Here is a 21,403-nt window from a genome sequence, read left to right as displayed (position 1 = left end):
CCTATAAAGCAGAAGAGAATGATCAGCAGATAACTGAGGAGGAGGTTTTCCAAAGAAATATTGCATGAAACATCAGGAAAGGCTGAGCTATGATGAGTAACCATTATTGCAAATCCAATGGACATAGGACTAGAGTACATCCCTCAGATCACAATGCAAGGGTCGAGGCTGTACAGACGTGTTAGCCTGCAGGCATGCAACATGTTCTGTTGCTATGTGGTGGGGGGCGGAGCAGCACACGAGTGACTAAAGCAATGGTCAGGGTGAGTGGCGGAAGCAATGCTCTCAGCCAGCAATCGTCCGAATCTGTACACAGGGCTGATTGCTAGATGCTGTAACCAAGCTAGATGCAGTCATTAGCAGCAACTGAAGTGACAAAAGTATGGAGGCTGCCATATTTATTTCCGTTTAAAGGGAACCTAAACTGAGAGGGAAATGGATATTTCATTTAAACAATACCAGTTGCCTGGCAGTCCTGATCTCTTTGGCTGAATAACACCTGAAACAAGCATACAGCTAATCCAGTCTGACTTCAGTCAGAGCATCTTATCTGCATGCTTGTTCAGGAGCTATTGCTAAGAGTATTAAGCCCCATCTACACGATACGATTCTTTGTACGATTCGATTACGATTCTATTTACGATCCGATTAAATCCGGCATGTCCGATTGGGATTTGATTAAATTTGATTTGCCATTGCAAAACAATGGCAAATCGAATTGAATCGAATCCTGATCGGACATGTCGGATTTAATCGGATCGTAAATAGAATCGTGCAAAGAATCGTATCGTGTAGATGGGGCTTTTGATACACAGGATCAGCAGGAGTCAGGCAACTGGTATTGTTCAAAAAGGAAAAATCCATATCCTTCTCAGTTTAGGTTCCCTTTAAACAATATCAGTTATCTGGCAGCCCTGCTGCTCTGTGTGGCTGCAGTAGTGTCTGAATAACACCAGAAACAAGCATGCAGCTAATCTTGTCAGATCTGATAATGCCAGAAATACCTGATATGCTGAATGCTTGTTCAGGGTCGATGATTAAAAGTATTAGAGGCAGAGGATCAGCAGCATAGCCAGGCAACTGGTATTGTATAAAGGAAATAAATATGTCAGCCTTCATATCCCTCTCACTTCAGTTGCCCTTTAAGGTGTGTACACACCTTAGAGTAAAGTCACCCATCGAGGATCAGGACGCCCAATCCCCTCGGGCGACATCGCTGGGCCGGGCTACACACATGCATGCAGCTGATGACAAGCTGTGATGCAGGGAGGAGGAAGAATGATGGAGTGGCGTATGCGTGATGTCACAGGCCGTGGAGGAGCAGCATGAACAGTGTGATCAGCCATTGCTGGGTGGCGGTGTTGATCTGCTGAACATATCGCTTGAGGGTTGGAGCCGATGTACACAAGCCTGGTTATCGGCTTTCCCTCAGCCGACTTTAGTTAGGCATGAGCCTTTAAAGGGAACCTTAACAGAGAGATATGGATGTTTCCTTTTAAACAATACCAGTTGCTTGGCAGTCCTGCTGATCTCTTTGGCTGCAGTAGTGGTTGAATCACACATGAAACAAGGCGGCAGCTAATCCAGTCTGACTTCAGTCAGAGCACCTGATCTGCACGCTTGTACAGGGGATGTGGCTAAATGTATTATGCTGGGGATACACGGTACGTTTCTGTACCGTGTATCGACCAGCTGATCCGGCCAGCTGATAATATTCAGCTGGCCCGATCATGCCGCTCGACTCCTGCCCGCTCGATCCCCGCCGGCGGACAATGGCAGGGAATCGAGCAGCTGATTAGGAAGCGCCGGCGGGGACGAGTGGCAATCGATCCGCGGGGACGCGGCTGGGGTCAATCCAGCAGTTAATCGCCCGCCGGATCGACCCGTGTATTCCCAGCATTAGAGACACAGGATCAGCAGGAGAGTCAGGCAACTGGTATTATTTTAAAAGGAAAAATCCACATCCTTCTCAGTTTAGGTTCCCTTTAGGGCCCTTTTCCCCTAGCAGTTGCTAGCGTTCACGCTGAATGCTAGCGATTGCGATTCAGCAAATGTACAAAATTTCGCAGCGATTTCCCGACGTTTGCGATCGCGATTTTGCTATGCACTGCATAGCAAAATCACGGCAAAAATCGTTCCATGGCGCGATCGCCATTGAGTAAAAAAACGAATCGTGGTAGTGGAAATTACCTACCGCGATTCCTATGTTAAAAATCAAACTGTAGCGATTTTAAAATCACTAGCAGTTTGCGGTTTTTGCGATTAAGCAATCGCAAACGCTCTAGTGGAAAAGGGTGCTTAAGGATCGTACCCACCACATGATTTTTCCCGTCGACCTGCGATTTGAGTAACGAGTGGTCATTTTCGCGATCTCGCAACCAAGGTACAGGCATGCAATCACATGGGCATTTAGCGACACGCGCCGATACTAACAGTCACAGCGAATGCCATCTTTAAGATCCCTGACAACTCTGCGCAAACTACCTTCATTGCTTGACTTCACATTCGCGCCCATCATGTGCCATCGTGAGCAGGAAGAGGAAACTCTGAACGCTCCCCGTCAAGGGGTGTCGCTGGACAAGGTAGAGAGTACTCAGCTTTAGTGACAAGACTATATACGCCGTAAAAAAATGGCAGTCAGTGCTAGCTTTACTTCATTGCTTCCAGTGTGAAGTAGTACGTAGCTAGTATAAATACACACACAAAATACAGTATATCTTTTGGCCAGCAGAGATAAAATGAATGAAAGGTATTTGAGGGCCATCTAATTAGATCTGACTCCAGTTGCATTAATATCTAATGCTGGATACACACCATGCGTTTCCGCGTTCGATGCGTCCGTCGATACGCATCGATTCAATTATTTCCGACATGTCCGATTCAAGCTTCGATGGATCGTTAGGTCGATTTGCCATACTTTACATGGCAATCGACCTAAAAATCATCGAAATGCGTTCAGAAATGCTCGGAAATAATCGAATCAACGCATATCAACGGACGCATTCGACGCGGAAACGCATGGTGTGTGTATCCAGCATAAGTGTGCTGGAATGAGGAGTTTTCTTTGGCAGGTATTGTGCCCTGAAGCCTTTAGCTTGCTTGTGGTTCCAGGTATGTCCCCTCTTCAGATGGAAATGCTGCAGGAGACAGGCTGATGTGTTCCTCCCCTAATTAAAACCTGAAAACAAACAAACAGGCCCACAGCCTCACTAAAGTAAACAGGAGCAAATTGTGAGGAGCCAGGTTACAGTGTCTGGGTATGGGAGAGTCTTGCAACATCTCGGCAATTCCCATGGCCTGGCTGTTATATAGATCCTGGGGAATGGTTGTCTTGGTGCCAGGCCCATCCCATGCTCTTCTGCATTCTATAGCTTGTGGTGTCCCGACCACATTATGTTTGCAATGAAAATCTCTCACATTTGTAAAGCATCTACGATAGACAGGAAATATGTACTGTTCCGAACATATGTTTGCTAATCGCACTTTTTTACTGGTGGACTCAAAGCGGTCTCCTACTGAATAGGTGCTGGCTTAAAGGGGCACTATGGTAAAAAATTTGTAAAAATTAAAATATGTGCAAACATAGACAAATAAGAAGTACATTTTTTCCAGAGTAAAATAAGCCATACATTACATTTCTCCTATGTTGCTGTCACTTACAGTAGGTAGTAGAAATTTGACAGAAGTGACAGGTTTTGGAATAGCCCATCTCTTCATAGGGGATTCTCAGGGAATAATTTATTTTCAAAAGTACTTAGTGAATGGCAGTTGCACTGTCCAACTGCCAAAAAACTGTTTAGCGTGCAGGGAAGGTGGCCTGCATTATTGTTTAAATACTTTTTAGGGAATAACTTTATAAAGAATAAAAGCCTTGCTGAGAATCCCCTATGAAGAGATGGACTAGTCCAAAACCTGTCGCTTCTGTCAGATTTCTACTACCTACTGTAAGTGACAGCAACATAGGAGAAAAGTAATTTATGGTTCATTTTACTCTGGAAAAAAAATGTACTTATTTGTCTATGTTTGTACATATTTTAAATGTTTCAATTTTTCGCCAAAGTGCCCCTTTAACAGGAAGAGCCAAGATTTGAACCCAGGTCCCAGTCAGAGCCCTTAAAGCGGACCTGAACTCAGAACGTCCTCTCTGCTCTATAAGATACGCAACAGCATAATAACCTTTAAAGAAAAACATTTCTTGGTTACAGCCGATACAAAACTCGCAAGAAATCTGCAGTGTTTCTACTTCCTGCTTTCATGGAAGCAGACATATTGTTAACCAATTAACTCTCTGCTGTGGCAGTCAGTTGAGAGAACAAATTACAACTCGTGCTTAGTCCCAGATGAGGAGGAATTGGGCAGGATAAACTCTATAAATACATACAGGGTGCATTTCTATAGGTTTTCCTTTTGTCCTGTGCAAGAGTTCAGGTCCACCTTAACCAGTATGCTATCCAGCCACAAGAGAGAGGGCATAGCAATCAGCAGAGAAGCCAGCAGTGGAAGGGCAATGCGATCGGTATCGTTCGACTTGTTGGGCAGTTGTACAGACAACTTAGGTGAAACAGAGAACAATCTCCTCTCACTATGAAAATCTAGCAACTGTAGAGCATGTACAAGAGTGTCGCCTAGTAGGGACGGGACTCTCGCTCTTGGAAGACGGTTCGGGTCTGAGGCAACACAGATGCGTCACTAGCTTTTTAGGCGATGATAGAGATACACATAGATATAGATAGATAGATAGATAGATAGACACAGAGACACACACACAGAGACACACACACAGACACACACACAGAGACACACACACACACCTCAGGGAGTCTATCATACACCTCGGAATACGGTAACATTCGGGTACTCTGCTTACTGACAAATGATCATGGCATACCAAAATGGAAAGCAACTGGAGAATCTGATGATTTAGCAACCCTGCACCATTGAATTCTGTTCATATTTCAGAACTGTTGATCAAACCTCCACAAAAAAACAAAACAATTGAGTTCTGACCAATATTTCATTCAAAATATAATCCCCAAGGCCCGAGTTCTTTTCCAGCTTTAGCTGAATTACTTGTTTAGTTTATCACCATTAACGGCTGATTGTAATTATTGTTTTAACGTATGGCGAGGGAAAAATGCTTAGTGGAGATTGCAGGATCCAGAGGTGAACTTTCACTAATCTGGCGACAGCAGTGAAAAAGCAGATTGTTGCTGGAAGCTCTGGCCCTTTGCACTACTGAGTAAATGGATGTGGTAGGAAGAAGCGAGAAAAGTCGGCACTGCTGTACGCTGTCTTTATTCCAACGGGTGGTTGAACAAGTAAAGAAAAAAAATGCACATACCATTATGGTAGAGGCTGTGAGCGGGTGGTGGGTGCTGGGCACAATTAGCTTTAAGGCCGTTTCACGCTATATATGCGCTTCTATGGAGGCTGTACCGCCTCCGTAGTGACAGGTGCCCCCATGTTTAGTGACAAGGACTCCCACTTACCGTCGTCCCAGCAGCCAGCCCAGAGCCAGACCTCAGAATCAGCTGCCAGTGATGTGGATGAGGTCCTAGCGCCTGCACTCACTGGTCGCCGGCTGATCAGAGGTACAGCCTACGTAGAAGCACATATATAGCGCGAAACGGCCGTAAGGCTAATCTGTGCCCAGCACCCACCACCCGCTCACAGCCTCCCCCATAATGGTATGTGCATTTTTTCTTCACTTGTTGTAAAATGTTCAACCGCCTGTTGGAATAAAGACAGCGTACAGCAGTGCCGACTTTTCTCCCTTCTTCCTCCCACATCCATTGACTGTATACTTGAAGCCAGAGCACGCTGGCTGTGCCAAAGGGTTAGGAGGCTGAGAATCCTGCCACCCTCTCATATCCATATGCAGAGAGAACTGTAGTGCCGACCTTTCTTCCCTACTTTTTGCACTACTGAGTAAGCCTAGCAGAGTGAACTGAAGTAGAGAGGCAGTTAAAAAAGTGTGTGCATCTGGCAAAAAGCAACTAGTACGGAACTATTTAACCACCATCCAATCACAGCGGTTCTATTAAAGCCAAGTTCAGCCATAGGTTTTTATAAGCATTGAAAGGACACCTGAAGTAAGAGAGATTTGCATTTCCTTTTAACAATAACAGTTGCTCGGGCATCAGGGGTTGTGAAGAATTCGACAGGATGGATCTTTAACTGCTTCCAGACCGACGTAGGTTGAATCTACGTCCACCAGGTGGCGCTGCGGCCCTGACTGGATGTAGATTCAACATCCCATTAACCGCGCATCCCCGCCGATCGCCACTTTAACCCCGCTGCAATTCGCTCACCATGCCATCTCTATGACGGCAGAGCACTGTGAGCCGGTCAGGAGCCGTTTTCATTGGCTCCTGGCCCCGTCATCACTGTAAGCCAATCCCATTTGTTTCCATTGATTGACAGGGTTAGGAGCCAATGAGGAATGGCAAACCAGCGGATTTTTGCAGCGATTCGTCGTGAAGCGGCATTTTACTGTACCAGCAGCCTCTGGTCCATTAGGAGGCAGAGGCTGCTGGTACCGAAGTGGCTAACAAAGACCACTGTACACACAACAATTGTCGGCTAAAACGATCACCATGTGTGTACATCGTTTCACTCTCCCAGCTGCTCTAAAGCCATGACTCCCCCGATAGACTGATAGTGATCGGCTTGGGGGAGTTTGGAAGGGGGCAAAAAAAAAAAAAAAAAAAAAAAAAAAAAAAAAAGGAAGGGGAAGTCAAGGTGTGCATACCGCACCGAAATATGGGAAAAGCCGAAAATTGAGGGCAACAGCGTATGCTCTGTGCCAAAAAATGGGCATGGCCGTGGACCGTGATGTGGTTGTGGTCATGGGTGGAGCCAAATTTATATGAACTTAGCAATTGTAGGACTATAGTAGGAATTAGATTGTGAGCGCCTCAGACACAGGTGTCCCCCAGTTTAGGTAGTGACAGGACCCCCCCAGCTTAGGTGACGACAGGTACCCCCAGTTATAAGTAGTGACAGGTGTTACCCCCGCCCGTGTTTAGGGACAGGGACTCCCACTTACTGTCGTCCCAGCAGCCAGCCTAGCGCCAGACCTCAGAATCAGCTGCCAGTGATGTGGATGAGGTCCTGGCGCCTGCACTCACTGGTCGCCGGCTGATCAACGCTGGGCTGGCACTTCGGTAGCAGGGACATATGGGAAGGGGGGGGGGGGGGGGGGTGGGCTGATGTCCGCTACATTTTTCCCCTATGTGCGGACTTCTGTGATGCCCATGTGACGCGCGCGCGCGCGCGAGCGAGCGAGCGAGAGAGAGATTTAGACTGCCTGGGTAAGAGCAGGCAGCTGTAGGCCTTTGAAGTGGAGAGGTGCATTTTTTTTCCCCTTTTTTATTTTTACAAAAGAAAGATTTTTAAGTACGGTACAATGAAACCCACTAAATGAGCAGTGCACCTAATAAAAAAAAAAAAAAAAAAAAAAAAAAAAAAAAAAAAACACACCTGACCACACAGCATGTGCCGACCATAAACCACCAACCCCCCCCCCCCCCCCCCCCATTAAGCCAATGTAGTGGCAGTTTCCCCTTTCCGGCAGTAGTGTTACTTTTGAGTTAACTGTACTTTCCAGTTAAGTTATTATGAGACTTTCTTTTTTAGTCTGCATAAATCATTAAACATTCGCATCAGATACAGCAAGACAGGCGAATCCCTCGGATCCAGCCGGCAGACACGCTCCAGGTGAATGCCGAGCTTCTAGGTCTCCGGAACATGGGCATGCCTGAATGCTGCAGATCTGTGCACAACCCCATACTTCACCCATTAGGACTGCACAGAATGAGAAAACCTGATTGTCCATGTATTGGGCAATCCCAGGCTGGTATGTGCCAGGGCATCTCAGCATGCCTCAAAAGTTCTAACCAGTTCTAACCAACTATGCACTGCATCAGGGAAGTAGTAGTGGTGGCTGGACAGTGTAATGGTTAAGGGCTCTGCCTCGAATCTTGGCTCTGCCTGTTCAGTAATCCAGCACCTATTCAGTAGTAGACTTTGGGCAAATCTCCCCAACACTGCTACTGCCTATAGAGCGCGTCCTAGTGGCTGCAGCTCTAGCGCTTTGAGTCCGCCAGGAGAAAAACGCGATATACATGTTCTGCATTTGTTTGTTAAGTAACCACAGACTGCAAGATTGACATTACAGAATCCCGGCAAGACCAATCAGATACTGCAGAGTCAGTTGAATTTGCCTATGATCTACTGACCAACCAGACTGCAAGATTGACATTACAGAATCCCGGCAAGACCAATCAGATACTGCAGAGTCAGTTGAATTTGCCTAGGATCTACTGACCAACATATCAAATTGACAATCAGTTGATCTTGCACAATTTATCGATGGAAAGAGCGCGGGCACAGGCAATAAATTCTCCATGTTTCAGTGGGAGAAATGGCAGTGGACAGATTACCTCATAGCACTGTACATGGGTTTAAGTCGGCGCACTACACATCTGAGATCAATCTGCCTAAAGATGCCCATTAACGGTACAATTTTTTTTTTCATGATATACAATCTTTCTATGTACCTTTGCAATCAAAAGTAAATCGGAAGGTTATTATCGATTGTTCACATAAACAAGTTGATTAGAGCATTTTCTCCCTTCCGATTCTATGGTAAAAATCCTACATTCGGATTACATTTTCTGTTCCAATTCACCATAGAATGATTTAAATTGATTTTCACCACACACTGGGCAGTTTTCTGTATAATGCGATCATAAAAATCACATCGATAGATCGTGCAGGCACCTTAAGTCCTGCACTCCCTTCACTGGCTACCTATAGAATGGAGGGTTCTATTCAAGATCGGCCTACTGACATTTAAATTACTGAATAATCTGGGCCCTGGATACATGAAAGAAATGTTGCGGGGATTGCTATGCAGCTGCATTCTCAGATCCACAGGTTGTAATAATCTAGTCATACCCAGAGTTCACTTGGAAACTGTTGGTCCCAGAGCCTTCTGTCATGCTGTCCCTACGTTTTGGAACTCCTTACCTCAACTGATCAGGACAGCTCCATCTCTAGAGGTGTTTAAATCTAGACTGAAAACCCACCTGTTCAGTTTGGCATTTGCAGAAATATAACTTTTGTTGTGTGAATAGTTCATCCTACTACCAATTACTGAATCTGAGAGAGCCTAAGCGCTTTGAGTCCTATTGGAGAAAAGCGCTATAGAATTGTTATTGTATTGTATTTAGTCCTCTTTTCCACAGGCAGTTGAAAAACCGTGCACCAGCCGGGTGCTTAATAGCGGTCCACATAGGCGATGTACAGGTGCACCCCCCCCCCCCCATGAAGTTTCATTCGAGCACAGCAGGTGCAATCCTCAGATGTGACATAAGACATTTTACTGACACGTGAAGCCACTGTGTGTAAAACATGGCACAGAGTGTTACCAAACTCTGCCATTCAGCTGAGCTGCATGAAACTGCAGCCGAATAGCGCTTGTAACCGGCAGTTGAGAGGTTGAACTGCCCGAGAACCAGCGGATCAGCCACCAGCGGAAAAGATGCCTAAGCTGATTGTCCCCCTCATCACGTGTGGCAGTCTTTGCCCAGTCTGGTATAAGTGTGATAGTGGCACAGCTGGCATCCTCTGCCTAGCACACAAACCAATAAAAAACAAAACAAAAAAAAACACATGTGCATGGTGTTCAGCTGTCATCCCCTGGGTATCTGAAGACACCAAACTACTACAGGTGGGGCATCTCTTACCGTACCTAAACAAAGTACCGTACATAAACAGAAAAATAAAATAAAATAGAAAAACAATTGTCAGTGGAAACTGCAAACGATGAGATCTCACTGCAATGCAAAAAACAGCCATGATGTCGTACACTCAAGTGTGCGCCCAACCTAAAGGTGCCAGACTGTTGTCCCGATGTCACAAAAAAACCTGAGGTGGGGAATATGGAGGCGGCTGCAGACTCACTTTTATAAGTATAGTGTTTGCAAACCTTGAGATTCTTCTGCCCTATAAAAAAAAGGTAGAAGTGATAATAGCCTAATGAGAAACAACTGCTTCTCTACAGAAATAATCCTACATTCCACTTCTTTCAATTTGAAGGCTTTAACTGTCTCGCTGACCTTCTTACTTAACATAGAGAGGCTGAATCACCTCAGAAATGCTGCAGTACCTGTGTTTATGTTTGGGGATGATAAAAAAAAAAAAAAACCCTGATGCAATCTATCCCATAAAAATACATTAGCCAAGCGCTTTTCAAAGCGCTCAGAGGCGCCCTAGGTGTCCTAATAATCACTGATGCGTATGTATGCAGATCAGGTGTTCTCACACCAGTCCATAGGTGGCATGGTTGTTCTATGAGAGAATCAGACACTACCAAAACAAAAAGGATCAGCATAAAAGCCAAGCAGATTTTTGTTAAAATTAAAAACACAGCAGCAGCCTCCTCACCTTACATTTTTGTGTGTTTAAGAAAACAATCAGGTGTCTTGATTCCACCCGGCGGTAGCATGCTGGCTTTGCGGGGGAGCGACAACAGCCACGCAGGCTTTGGGGGGGGGGGGTGCAACAACTGGCAAGCTGGCTTTGGGGGTGCAACAACTGGCAAGCTGGCTTTGGGGGTGCAACAACTGGCAAGCTGGCTTTGGGGGTGCAACAACTGGCAAGCTGGCTTTGGGGGTGCGACGCAACAACAGGCATGCTTGTTTCAGGGCCCTTTCACACCAGCTGTGTTGCTTTTCATTTTTGAAAAGGCCTGCGATTTACTAAACGCAAGTACACTAAAGTTACAACTGGAATCATGGGAATGCATTTACAATTTTCTAAAAAGGTAATCCTAGTTCTGCTGCGTTTCGATGGAGACCAACATAGTGAAAAAAAAAATGCATAAATGCAAAAAGCCTCCCCAATTCTCCAACATAAGTGAAAAGGTGTTCACTTCAAGAGTTTTGCGATTTTTAGCGTGAAAGAGCCCTCAGGTGTGCAACAACAGGCAAGCTTGCTTCAGGTGTGTGACAGACAACAGGCAAGCTTGCTTCAGGTGGGCGACAGACAACAGGCAAGCTTGCTTCAGGTGGGCGACAGACAACAGGCAAGCTTGCTTCAGGTGGGCGACAGACAACAGGCAAGCTTGCTTCAGGTGGGCGACAGACAACAGGCAAGCTTGCTTCAGGTGGGCGACAGACAACAGGCAAGCTTGCTTCAGGTGGGCGACAGACAACAGGCAAGCTTGCTTCAGGTGGGCGACAGACAACAGGCAAGCTTGCTTCAGGTGGGCGACAGACAACAGGCAAGCTTGCTTCAGGTGGGCGACAGACAACAGGCAAGCTTGCTTCAGGTGGGCGACAGACAACAGGCAAGCTTGCTTCAGGTGGGCGACAGACAACAGGCAAGCTTGCTTCAGGTGGGCGACAGACAACAGGCAAGCTTGCTTCAGGTGGGCGACAGACAACAGGCAAGCTTGCTTCAGGTGTGCGACAGACAACAGGCATGCTTGCTTCAGGTGTGCGACAGACAACAGGCATGCTTGCTTCAGGTGTGCGACAGACAACAGGCATGCTTGCTTCAGGTGTGCGACAACAACAACTACTATGTAGCCAAAAGCCCAGTCAGACAGGCAAGAAAAGCGGCAGCGACAGAAGCCTCCCTAATTCTCCAACATCAGTAAAATGGTGTTCACTTTAAGAGTCCACTGATAAACACATACAACGATAAAAAATAATAATAAATGAAGCATCTATGCACCCCCTGGTATGTCTCTCTAGTGAACACTGATTCTCTTCTCCTTTAGTAAATCTCCCGTATGCTGTGCCAAAATTCCCCTGTAATCACTTCTGCCCCAAGTGGAATGTCATCAGCCAGGTACTGAAACAAGGATGGTTTTATGTTGTGGTATTATATAGATGAGGCCCTGAGATGTAAATTACGGAAAAACGTATCTGGAAAGCCCTGGGCCCCAAGCCCTGTGAAAGAACTTGTCACTGGATGCTACAGCTCTATCTGTAGTCTTTTCTCAGGCTATATAATTATAGTGGGGCGGCGTAGTGGAAAGCACTCTCACCTTGCAGCACTGGATCCCTGGTTCAAATCCCAGCCAGTGCACTATCCACATGGAGCTTGTATATTCTCCCTGTGTCTGCATGGGTTTCCTCCAGGCAGTTTTCCCTCCCACAACTCAAAAACATTCAGATTAATTGGCTTGCCCACAAAACAAAAAATTGTCTCAGACTACGATGGACATAGGACTATGGTATGGGATTAGATTGTGAGCTCTGAGGGACAGTCAAGTGACAAGACCATATACTCTGTAAAACGCTTTGGAAGATGTTGGCACTATATAAATACTAAATAATAATAATAATAATAATAATAATAATAATAATAATAATAATAATAAAAGGCTATATGATAAGAGAGTAACCCCCCCCCCACCTCCCCCCCCCCTCCCCTCCCCAAAAAAAAGCGAGACTTCTGCACTTGAGTTTGTGGTTATATGTCAAAAAGAAAAATTTTCTGCAAAATGTAATCAAAGAATCTTCTGCAGATCAGTGACTCATCTCCCTTTGAATGGGAGGGAGACACTTTGTCCCAGAAATAACCACCCTTAATATTAAAGCCCACACTGAGGTTTCTTCGTCTCAATTACACTGAATTCTGCTACAGAAAACCAATTTTAGGTTTTCCTAATTTACAGAAGAATCAAGGCTTGTTTGTTTTTGTTTTAAAAAGGAAGAAGGAACTAATTAAAAATCTAACCAAGCCAGGTTCTGGTTAATAACAAGAAACTAAACAGACACTGTCCAGGATACTCTTGTAAGCATACCAGAACCAGAGGGAGGAAGGAAGGGTCATTCAGTTATGACCTCTGAGGCCAGCTAATTACCTGAACCTAGGAAAATAAAAACTGAGCATGGGGGGGGGGGGGGGGGGGGGGACGGGACTGTCAGCAAGACCCATAAATTAAGAAACTCTGTTTCAGTTTTAAATACCAATGTAAATGGCCAGGGTTGAAATAAGAAACTAATAAAAGGAGGAATGCAGTCTAGAGTAAAGATCTACTACATAAGTACCACTGTGCTCTACCAACAGCATCAAGCCTATCAACATCAACCATAGGTTGTCCAACCTTCATAAACCACACATAAGGTACCAGAGGTGGTCATCTCTGAACCTACATATAGAATGCCCAAGAGCATCACTTGGTCTAACCCACCTCCTGTTCTTCATGGAGGTCTCCTTTTTGTCCAATACCCCTGGCACACAGTTGGTAAGTTCGGTCCAGTCTGCATGTAGTCCACAGCTCCAACCAGTGGAGAATCGAGAAAACAGCCAGGTCTCCTTCCTGTTGGGTCTGTAGCAGGTACACTTCTTCTGGCCAGGTCTACAGTCACAGGGCACCTCCAACCTGACGTTCTGCACTAGGTGCCGTCCAAAAGTGGTGCCCCCAGTCTTCTGAATGTGCAGGAACACGATCACATCGTCCCCCTTCATGTCAAAGGTCAGGGATCGATCCAGATCCCTCACAGGGAAAAAGTACTTTTTGACATAGTGTGGGTCTGCAGTGGGGAAGATGTCCTGGTCTTCTTGATAATATCTGCTAGGAGATCCCAAATTCATCACCGGCCCCACATACTGGTACAAGATCAGCATGACAAACACGGAGCCAGCCAAGATCAGCAAAAATTTGCTGGTCCTCTCAACCATGGTCCTTCCAACACAATTCACATGTCACCATCTCCCAGGGTTTCCAGGCAACGGTCCTCCCTGGTTGCTGGCTTCTCCAGGATGGTACAGCGTAGCCACCACGAGATCCTCAACGTTCCAGAAGTCGGGGCTGTTATAGAACCTGTGTGATCCTCAGCCTAGGTGCCCCCCCAGTGCAGCCAGCAGAGGAGCAGCTGAGGACCAGGAGGACGCTGGAGACCTTCAGGGGCTCTTATAGGACCTCCTAGACACTCCTCACCACCGCCCGGCCATCACCGGTGGTGACCTCCAGGAGATCTACGGAGATCTGGGGCGCCCGGCTGCCTTCCAGCCTCCTTCCTGTCCGTACACCACCATGATCACAGCCCAGCATGCACAGCGCCTGCTCCTACTACACACCTCATTTGCATACACTTTTTCTTTCACCCATTTCTATGGGTGTTGTCGCCGCCCGCACGATTTTTCTGTGCTGATTCATTTTAACCCGTTGCAGACCGTAACTAATCTACAACGCCTTTTTGTAACGTAATTTAAATCATTATTACGCATAGATAGATTTCTTCCTGCCAGTACTGTAACGCGATTGCCAGTAGGAGAGGTCACAGTATAGAAATGTCCATATATAGTACTACAGTATATACTATATGGAATAATTATTATTATTGTTATTGTTATTATTATATTTTAATAAAGTGTATATTATATTTACATTATTTTTTTGATCTGGCATTGATACTTTATTATTGTTCTCACTGGCATTAATAATATTAATACTACCAATAACAATAATGATTAATGTTGTTGTTGTTGTTGTGCTGTTTTATTACAGCAGAATAGCAATATTTATTAATATTACTATTGATAATAATAATGATTAATATTTTTTTTTATTTTTATTTTTTTGCTGTTGAATTAACAATCATGTACTGTAATAATTATTTTAAGATTCCCTGCTGTTGAGCCTTGTACTCTGCCAAATATTAGCTGCTATGTCTTGTGATGATAATGTCTTTTACATGTAATCAGTAAAACAATTACATTTGATTCATTTATCTTTGAAGCCCTTAAAAATGTTTACATAGATTATATCTCTTTGCTCATATCGTTAGCACCAGGGCATTATCATTATTATTATTGATTTATATTGCGCATTCATCTTTTCGTAGCACTGCACATTATTATTAGAAGACATAGGTGCATAAGGCTCAGTTCACACTGCAAAGGAAAACTGGCTATTTTGCCGGATTGCAAAAGATCGCAAAACTAAAGCTGGCCACTAATAATACAATCTTTTTCATCCAATCTTACCATTTCTATGTAATATAAGGTAACTGCCTAAATTATCCATTCAATATATTCACTCAGTTTGCCCTTATACTACATAGATTTGGTAAAATTGGATGAAAAAGATTGTATCGTTTGTGGCCAGTCGACAGATGATCCCATGCTATTAATAGGATCTGTTCACACTGACTGTCAGTCCAGGATCGATGCGTTTAGTCCGTACTGGTAAACAGAGTGCAAAAATGCAACCTGCACCATTTTTCAGGATAGTGGATGTGTTTCCAACAGAAATCCTCTGGTGCACACACATCTGCACTGGACTCAAAACGGACATGAATCACTGTCTGCTCTGAATGGGCCATTTGTGATCTGGTTCAGTATAAACCAAGCCTAATGCTGGGATTACACGCCTCGATTTTGAGCCTCTGGGAGGTCCGTGCATGCGCAGAAGACTGTGACTGAGACAGTTTCCGGCCACGCTGTCCACTGAGAGGTCCGTGCATGCGCAGAAGACTGCGACTGAGACAGTTACCAGCCACGCTGTCCTCTGAGAGGTCCGTGCATGCGCAGAAGACTGCGACTGAGACAGTTACCGGCCACGCTGTCCTCTGAGAGGTCGTGCATGCGCAGAAGACTGCGACTGAGACAGTTACCGGCCACGCTGTCCTCTGGGAGGTCCGTGCATGCGCAGAAGACTGCGACTGAGACAGTTTCCGGCCACGCTGTCCACTGAGAGGTCCGTGCATGCGCAGAAGACTGCGACTGAGACAGTTACCGGCCACGCTGTCCTCTGGGAGGTCCGTGCATGCGCAGAAGACTGTGACTGAGACAGTTTCCGGCCACGCTGTCCACTGAGAGGTCCGTGCATGCGCAGAAGACTGCGACTGAGACAGTTACCGGCCACGCTGTCCTCTGAGAGGTCCGTGCATGCGCAGAAGACTGCGACTGAGACAGTTACCGGCCACGCTGTCCTCTGAGAGGTCGTGCATGCGCAGAAGACTGCGACTGAGACAGTTACCGGCCACACTGTCCTCTGGGAGGTCCGTGCATGCGCAGAAGACTGCGACTGAGACAGTTACCGGCCACGCTGTCCTCTGGGAGGTCCGTGCATGCGCAGAAGACTGCGACTGAGACAGTTACCGGCCACGCTGTCCTCTGAGAGTTCCGTGCATGCACAGAAGACTGCGACTGAGACAGTTACCGGCCACGCTGTCCTCTGAGAGGTCCGTGCATGCACAGAAGACTGTGACCAAGACAGTTACCGTAACTTACCGGGGCTGATCGCGGCTGAACAGCAGACCATGGGAGAACGGCGAGGGACTCAGACGAGCTTATGCTGCTGGAGGAAGCCGTGGGTGAGTCTTTATTTCACAGCTCTGAAATAAATATTTCACACACTTCAAAGGCCATTTTTACATCTATTTTTTGTCTGGCGGTGCGATGCCATGCTCCTGGCACATTCCACCGCAATGCAAAAAATGACAAACATATGACCTTTGCAGCAAAGTGCGCCGACAGGGTCATATGCATCGCGCCGTCCCCCGGTCACTGGGATTCACATCGGTCTGCAAATGAGCGCCGCAACGCACCAGCCTCCGTAGTTTACACTACGCGCGTGGCCCATAGACTGCCATTACCTCAAGAAACGTGCATTAAGCACAATGCTTGCGGTAACACGCTGTTGCCCTTGCATTGCCTTGCATACTTCCTGTGCACCACAAGGGACCACAGAAAGTGTGAAAGTCTTCATGGACTTTCATTGCTTTTGCGGCTAGGGATGGTCATTGAGATGCAAATAATTCTGAGTTGATGCAGAGTTTATTTACTTAACTTGAAAATTGGCGTATCTAGGGAATGTGACACCCAGTGCTAAATTATTTACATGTCGCTACAAATTTTGGGGGATTTTTGTGAAAAAGGAGTCGTCAGGATGTGGATGGAGCTAACCGTTATGAAACTCTGTACTCTATACAGTGCTGCAAAGATGTCCATGCTAGATAAATACACAATAATAATATGGTAGGACATTGACTATGACTATGGTAGGATTAGATTGTGATCTCCTCTGAGGACAGTCAGAAAAGAGGGACATAAAAAAGAGGGGGATGCATAGAAGGAGGGGGGATAAAGAGGTAGAGGCACAAGACAGAGAGCCTGGTGAGAGAGGATAAATGGCAGGAAGACCTCTCGCCAGGACTGCAGACTCACCAGTGCTGTTTGGCAGGGACATGCTGTTAAAAGAAGCCACTAAAATCTGAAGAGGGGAAAGGGCCATGGGGAAGACAACAGGGTGGGAGGGGGAGCTGGGGAAAGAGATAAGATTACCTGCAATCCAGCTCATCTAAATTGCCTAGAGCTTGCTTCTCTGGTCACTATAGAAGTCAGCTGTCAGCACATGTATCACTGGCTTCTGCAACAGCAGACTGCCCTCCATTATTGATTAATTACTCTGATCAGGATAACTAATCAATAGTCCAGGGCACTCTGGTATTACAGCGGCCAGTGCTCATGGCTACTAATGACAGGCAACTTCTGAAACTCTAAACACATCCTGCCACTTCCTCCTGCTAATGTCCCAGCTGCAGCACAGCAATCATTCTCTCTACTCACCTCGCTGCTCTGCACATTCACTCACTGCAGGCTGTGTGTAGCGAGCAAGGAGACACATTGGCAACACGACAGGAAGGGGGAGGGGTGCTACATCTAGTGCAGGAAGTAGTACAGTCCCCTGCACTGTCTGCTGCTATTTTCCCAAATGTTTCCCAAGCTATGAGAAAAGGTACCAGTGTGCAGGAAGTAGTACAATCCCCTGCACTGCCTGCTGCTATTTTCCCGAAAGTTGCCCAAACTATGAGAAAAGGTCCCAGGTAGAAGAGCACACTGGCTGAGCACCACAGCGGCACTCCTAGCCATGGCTACACCCGGAGCTGTGAGCACCTGCAGCCCTATGGTAGGTATTCCACTGAAGAGATGTATGGAAGGAGGAGAAAAGTCGGAAAGGGCTTTATAAGTTATGGTTAGAAGTTTGAACTAGATTATTTTTGGCAAACCCACTGCCATAATTCTCTGTCTCTGGATGTGTCAGGGCTCATTCACACAACCTTTCTCAGTAGTTCACTTGTCCACTTGACGAGTGTAGAAATACACTCACCTAAAGGATTATTAGGAACACCTGTTCAATTTCTCATTAATGCAATTACATAGCTCCCAACTGTCCCTTTTTCGGAGGGACAGTCCCTTTTTGGGAGACCTGTCCCTCTTTCACCCTCTTTTGTCCCTCTTTCAGGACTTTGTCCTTCTTTCTATGTAACTACATATATTTCTATACTAAAAATGTGTTTGATTGACTCTAAACTTTATTCCCAACCTTTAAATTGATATATTACTAATTTTAAAATGTTACTATGAAGGAAAATGAACCAGGATAGAAAGGACCAGTGTGGTTTGAATTATAAAACAACATATGTTTCTTATGAAATCTTTATGGTATGCGTGACTAGAGGTGTGGTGAGGGTGTGGCCAGGGGTGTGGCAGGGGTGTGGCTTAAGTGTCCCTTTTTCTCATCTTAAAAAGTCACATGGCAGTTTCTTCAATGCATTTAGGGGTGTGGTCCTGGTCAAGACAATCTCCTGAACTCAAAACTGAATGTCAGAATGGGAAAGAAAGGTAATTTAAGCAATTTTGAGCATGGCATGGTTGTTGGTGCCAGAGGGGCCGGTCTGAGTATTTCACAATCTGCTCAGTTACTGGGATTTTCACGCACAACCATTTCTAGGGTTTACAAAGAATGATAGAAGGGCAACCTCATTACAACCGAGGTATACAGCAATTATTATATAGGAGAGAACAAAGGCGCCAAAATGATAAAAGGGGTTTTAAAAGAGCTTAAAAGCCAAACATTTGGTAATTAGAGGAGGCAGTACGACTGTACATTCAGTCTATTTATTAACGAACTCCAGATAAAACAAAGCAACGCGTTTCACGGGTCAGCGCCCGCTTCCTCAGGCAATAGAAAAAGGAGTTACAGCATCTACAAAACAAACAACACTCGGCAGCTCTGAATACCTCTGAGGTATACAGCAAAGCATTTGTGAAGCCACAAAATGCACAACCTTGAGGCGGATGGTCTACAACAGCAGAAGACCCCACCGGGTACCACTCATCTCCACTACAAATATGCTAAAGAGGCTACAAATTGCACGAGCTCACCAAAATTGGACAGTTGAAGACTGGAAAAATGTTGCCTGGTCTGATGAGTCTCGATAGAGTCAGAATTTGGTGTAAACAGAATGAGAACATGGATCCATCATGCCTTGTTACCACTGTGCAGGCTGGTGGTGGTGGTGTAATGGTGTGGGGGCAGCGGCGGCTCCAGCTTCAGATTTTTGGGGAGGCTCATAGGGGGCACAATGGTTGGCAGATGGGGCTCGGGGGGGGGTCTGTGGGGGCAGAGCTTCAAAGGATCGGATCACACTGCCCATGTGTGATGTGAATGTCAGTTTGGCATCAATTAGCACTAAGGTATCCTTTCTCTGTTACAGCTGATAGGAATCCTAAAATAAATGTCCAGTATTTCTACATCCTGCTTTAATGGAAGCCGACAAACAGCTAACATCCTGTGCTTTCAAATGAGCTTATCTGCCTTGGCAGTCAGTTGACACAGAGGAGAGATCAAATTCCAACATGTGATTACACACAAATGAGAGGGGGGGGGGGGGGGTAGCCAGCCTCAACTCTCTAAATACATACAGGGTGGATTTCTCTATGTTTTCCTTCTGTCCTGTGCAAGAGTTCGGGTCCACTTTAAAGGATACATCCAGGCTAAAATAATACACAAAATCCACTTACCTGAGGCTTCCTCCAGCCCCTGGCAGCTGTCCTGTGCCCTCGCCGCAGCTCCGGTGGCTCCCGGTGTCCTTCGCTGCAGAAGCCGACCTCGCCAGGTCGGCTTCTGGGTCGGCATCCTGTGCGCTGCACCGTGCGGGTCACGTGGTCTAGCCGACGTCATCATTTATGTACTGCACAGGCGCAGTAGTTCTGTCGCAGTAGTTATGCCAATGCGGGAGTAGAGTTTTAAAATAGGAATGATTCATGGTCAAGTGGTTGAGTAACTGCCACCCGCCAATCCCCGCCAAATGTACAATTGTTCTACTCTTTAAAGGATATCCGAGCCGATGGATAAAAACTAGCTTCACTTACCTGGCGCTTCTTCTAGTTCCTAGAGGTCACGTGTGTCCCTCGCCATAGCTCCAATCTTCTCCCAGGTGCCGCTGGCAGCCTCTGAAGGATCGCTGAATCCCAATGGGCCACGTCACCAAGAGCGTACTACACTTGCGCAGGTGCAGTATGCTCCCGATGACATGGGCACATTTGCAGAAGATGCCAACTCATCTAGGGGCTGGAAGAAACCCCAGGTAAGTAAAGCTAGTTTTTATCTATCGCCTCGGATAACCAGTCCGTAACCAAGGATTACACTTCATTCCAATCAGTAACTGATACCCCATTTCCCATGAGAAATCTTTTCCCTTTTCTCAAACGGATCATCAGGGGGCTCTGTATGGCTGATATTGTGGTGAGACTCCTCCCTCAGTGTGGTGTCAGGACCATGGTGCTGACATCACACTGTGGTAGCCTTGTTGCATTGTGGGAAATAACAGCTGTTTCCAACTGCTAAAAAAGCAAGCAGCAGCTATTTCCACTGACACCACCTGCCAGCAGTAAAAATGTCACCGTGCAGGGGCGTAGCAATAGCCATAGAAACCATAGCAGCTGCTATGGGGCCCTGGAGCATAGGGGGCCCAGGTGGTACTTTAGGTATTCACCATTAACTTTCTTGTGTTTCTCAACCCTATGACTTTGTATCAGTGCCCATGATCTATATGCAGTGTTGTTTGCATGGGAATGTAAATTGCCCAATCAATTTGTATCTATAGGGTAGGAGCAGGTGCCATTGCTCAAAAGTGGCTACATCTGAGGGCCCCATAAAAAATTTGCTATGGGGCCCCATGATCTCTAGCTACGCCACTGTCACCGTGTGATACATGTCAGAATGTAAATCAGGGAGAGGAAAGATTTTACAATGGGCAAACACTGACTAAACTAAATATTACGTTATTTTCACTGGAGTTCCTGTTTAAGTCACTGGCCCATAATGAGCATACAGATCAGAAGCTTCACCCTGGTGTGACTCCACTGGCTGCATGCTTGTAGCAGGCGTGTGACTCAAACACGACTAAAGCCAAAAGCTTCGCATGACAGCCATTGTTTATAATCGAATGAAGATGGCAACCTCCGTATTCGTTTCACTTCAGGTTCCCTTTAATTACTTTTAGTTTTCCCACAGTAGAGATGATGTTACTCCTATAAGAACACTTTATTTTATCGTGCATAGCACAATTCCTGCAGCATATGGCTA

At 46.0% G+C, this 21,403-nt stretch overlaps 1 protein-coding gene across 1 annotated transcript in view; it reads right to left on the bottom strand.

The window, feature by feature from the left end:
* The window catches only part of HS6ST1 (heparan sulfate 6-O-sulfotransferase 1), a 163,579-nt gene extending 149,494 nt beyond the window's left edge, over window positions 1–14,085 (bottom strand). The window contains exon 1 of the mRNA XM_068280379.1: window positions 13,214–14,085. Coding sequence (XP_068136480.1) covers window positions 13,214–13,704 — 491 coding nt within the window. The 5' untranslated portion in view covers window positions 13,705–14,085. The remainder of the gene's footprint in view (window positions 1–13,213) is intronic.
* Window positions 14,086–21,403: the final 7,318 nt, after the last annotated feature.

Source organism: Hyperolius riggenbachi, chromosome 4 (assembly GCF_040937935.1).
Source record: "Hyperolius riggenbachi isolate aHypRig1 chromosome 4, aHypRig1.pri, whole genome shotgun sequence".
NCBI lineage: Eukaryota > Metazoa > Chordata > Amphibia > Anura > Hyperoliidae > Hyperolius > Hyperolius riggenbachi.
Note: the sequence above shows the minus strand (reverse complement) of the source record. Positions and strands in the feature narration are given on the sequence as shown.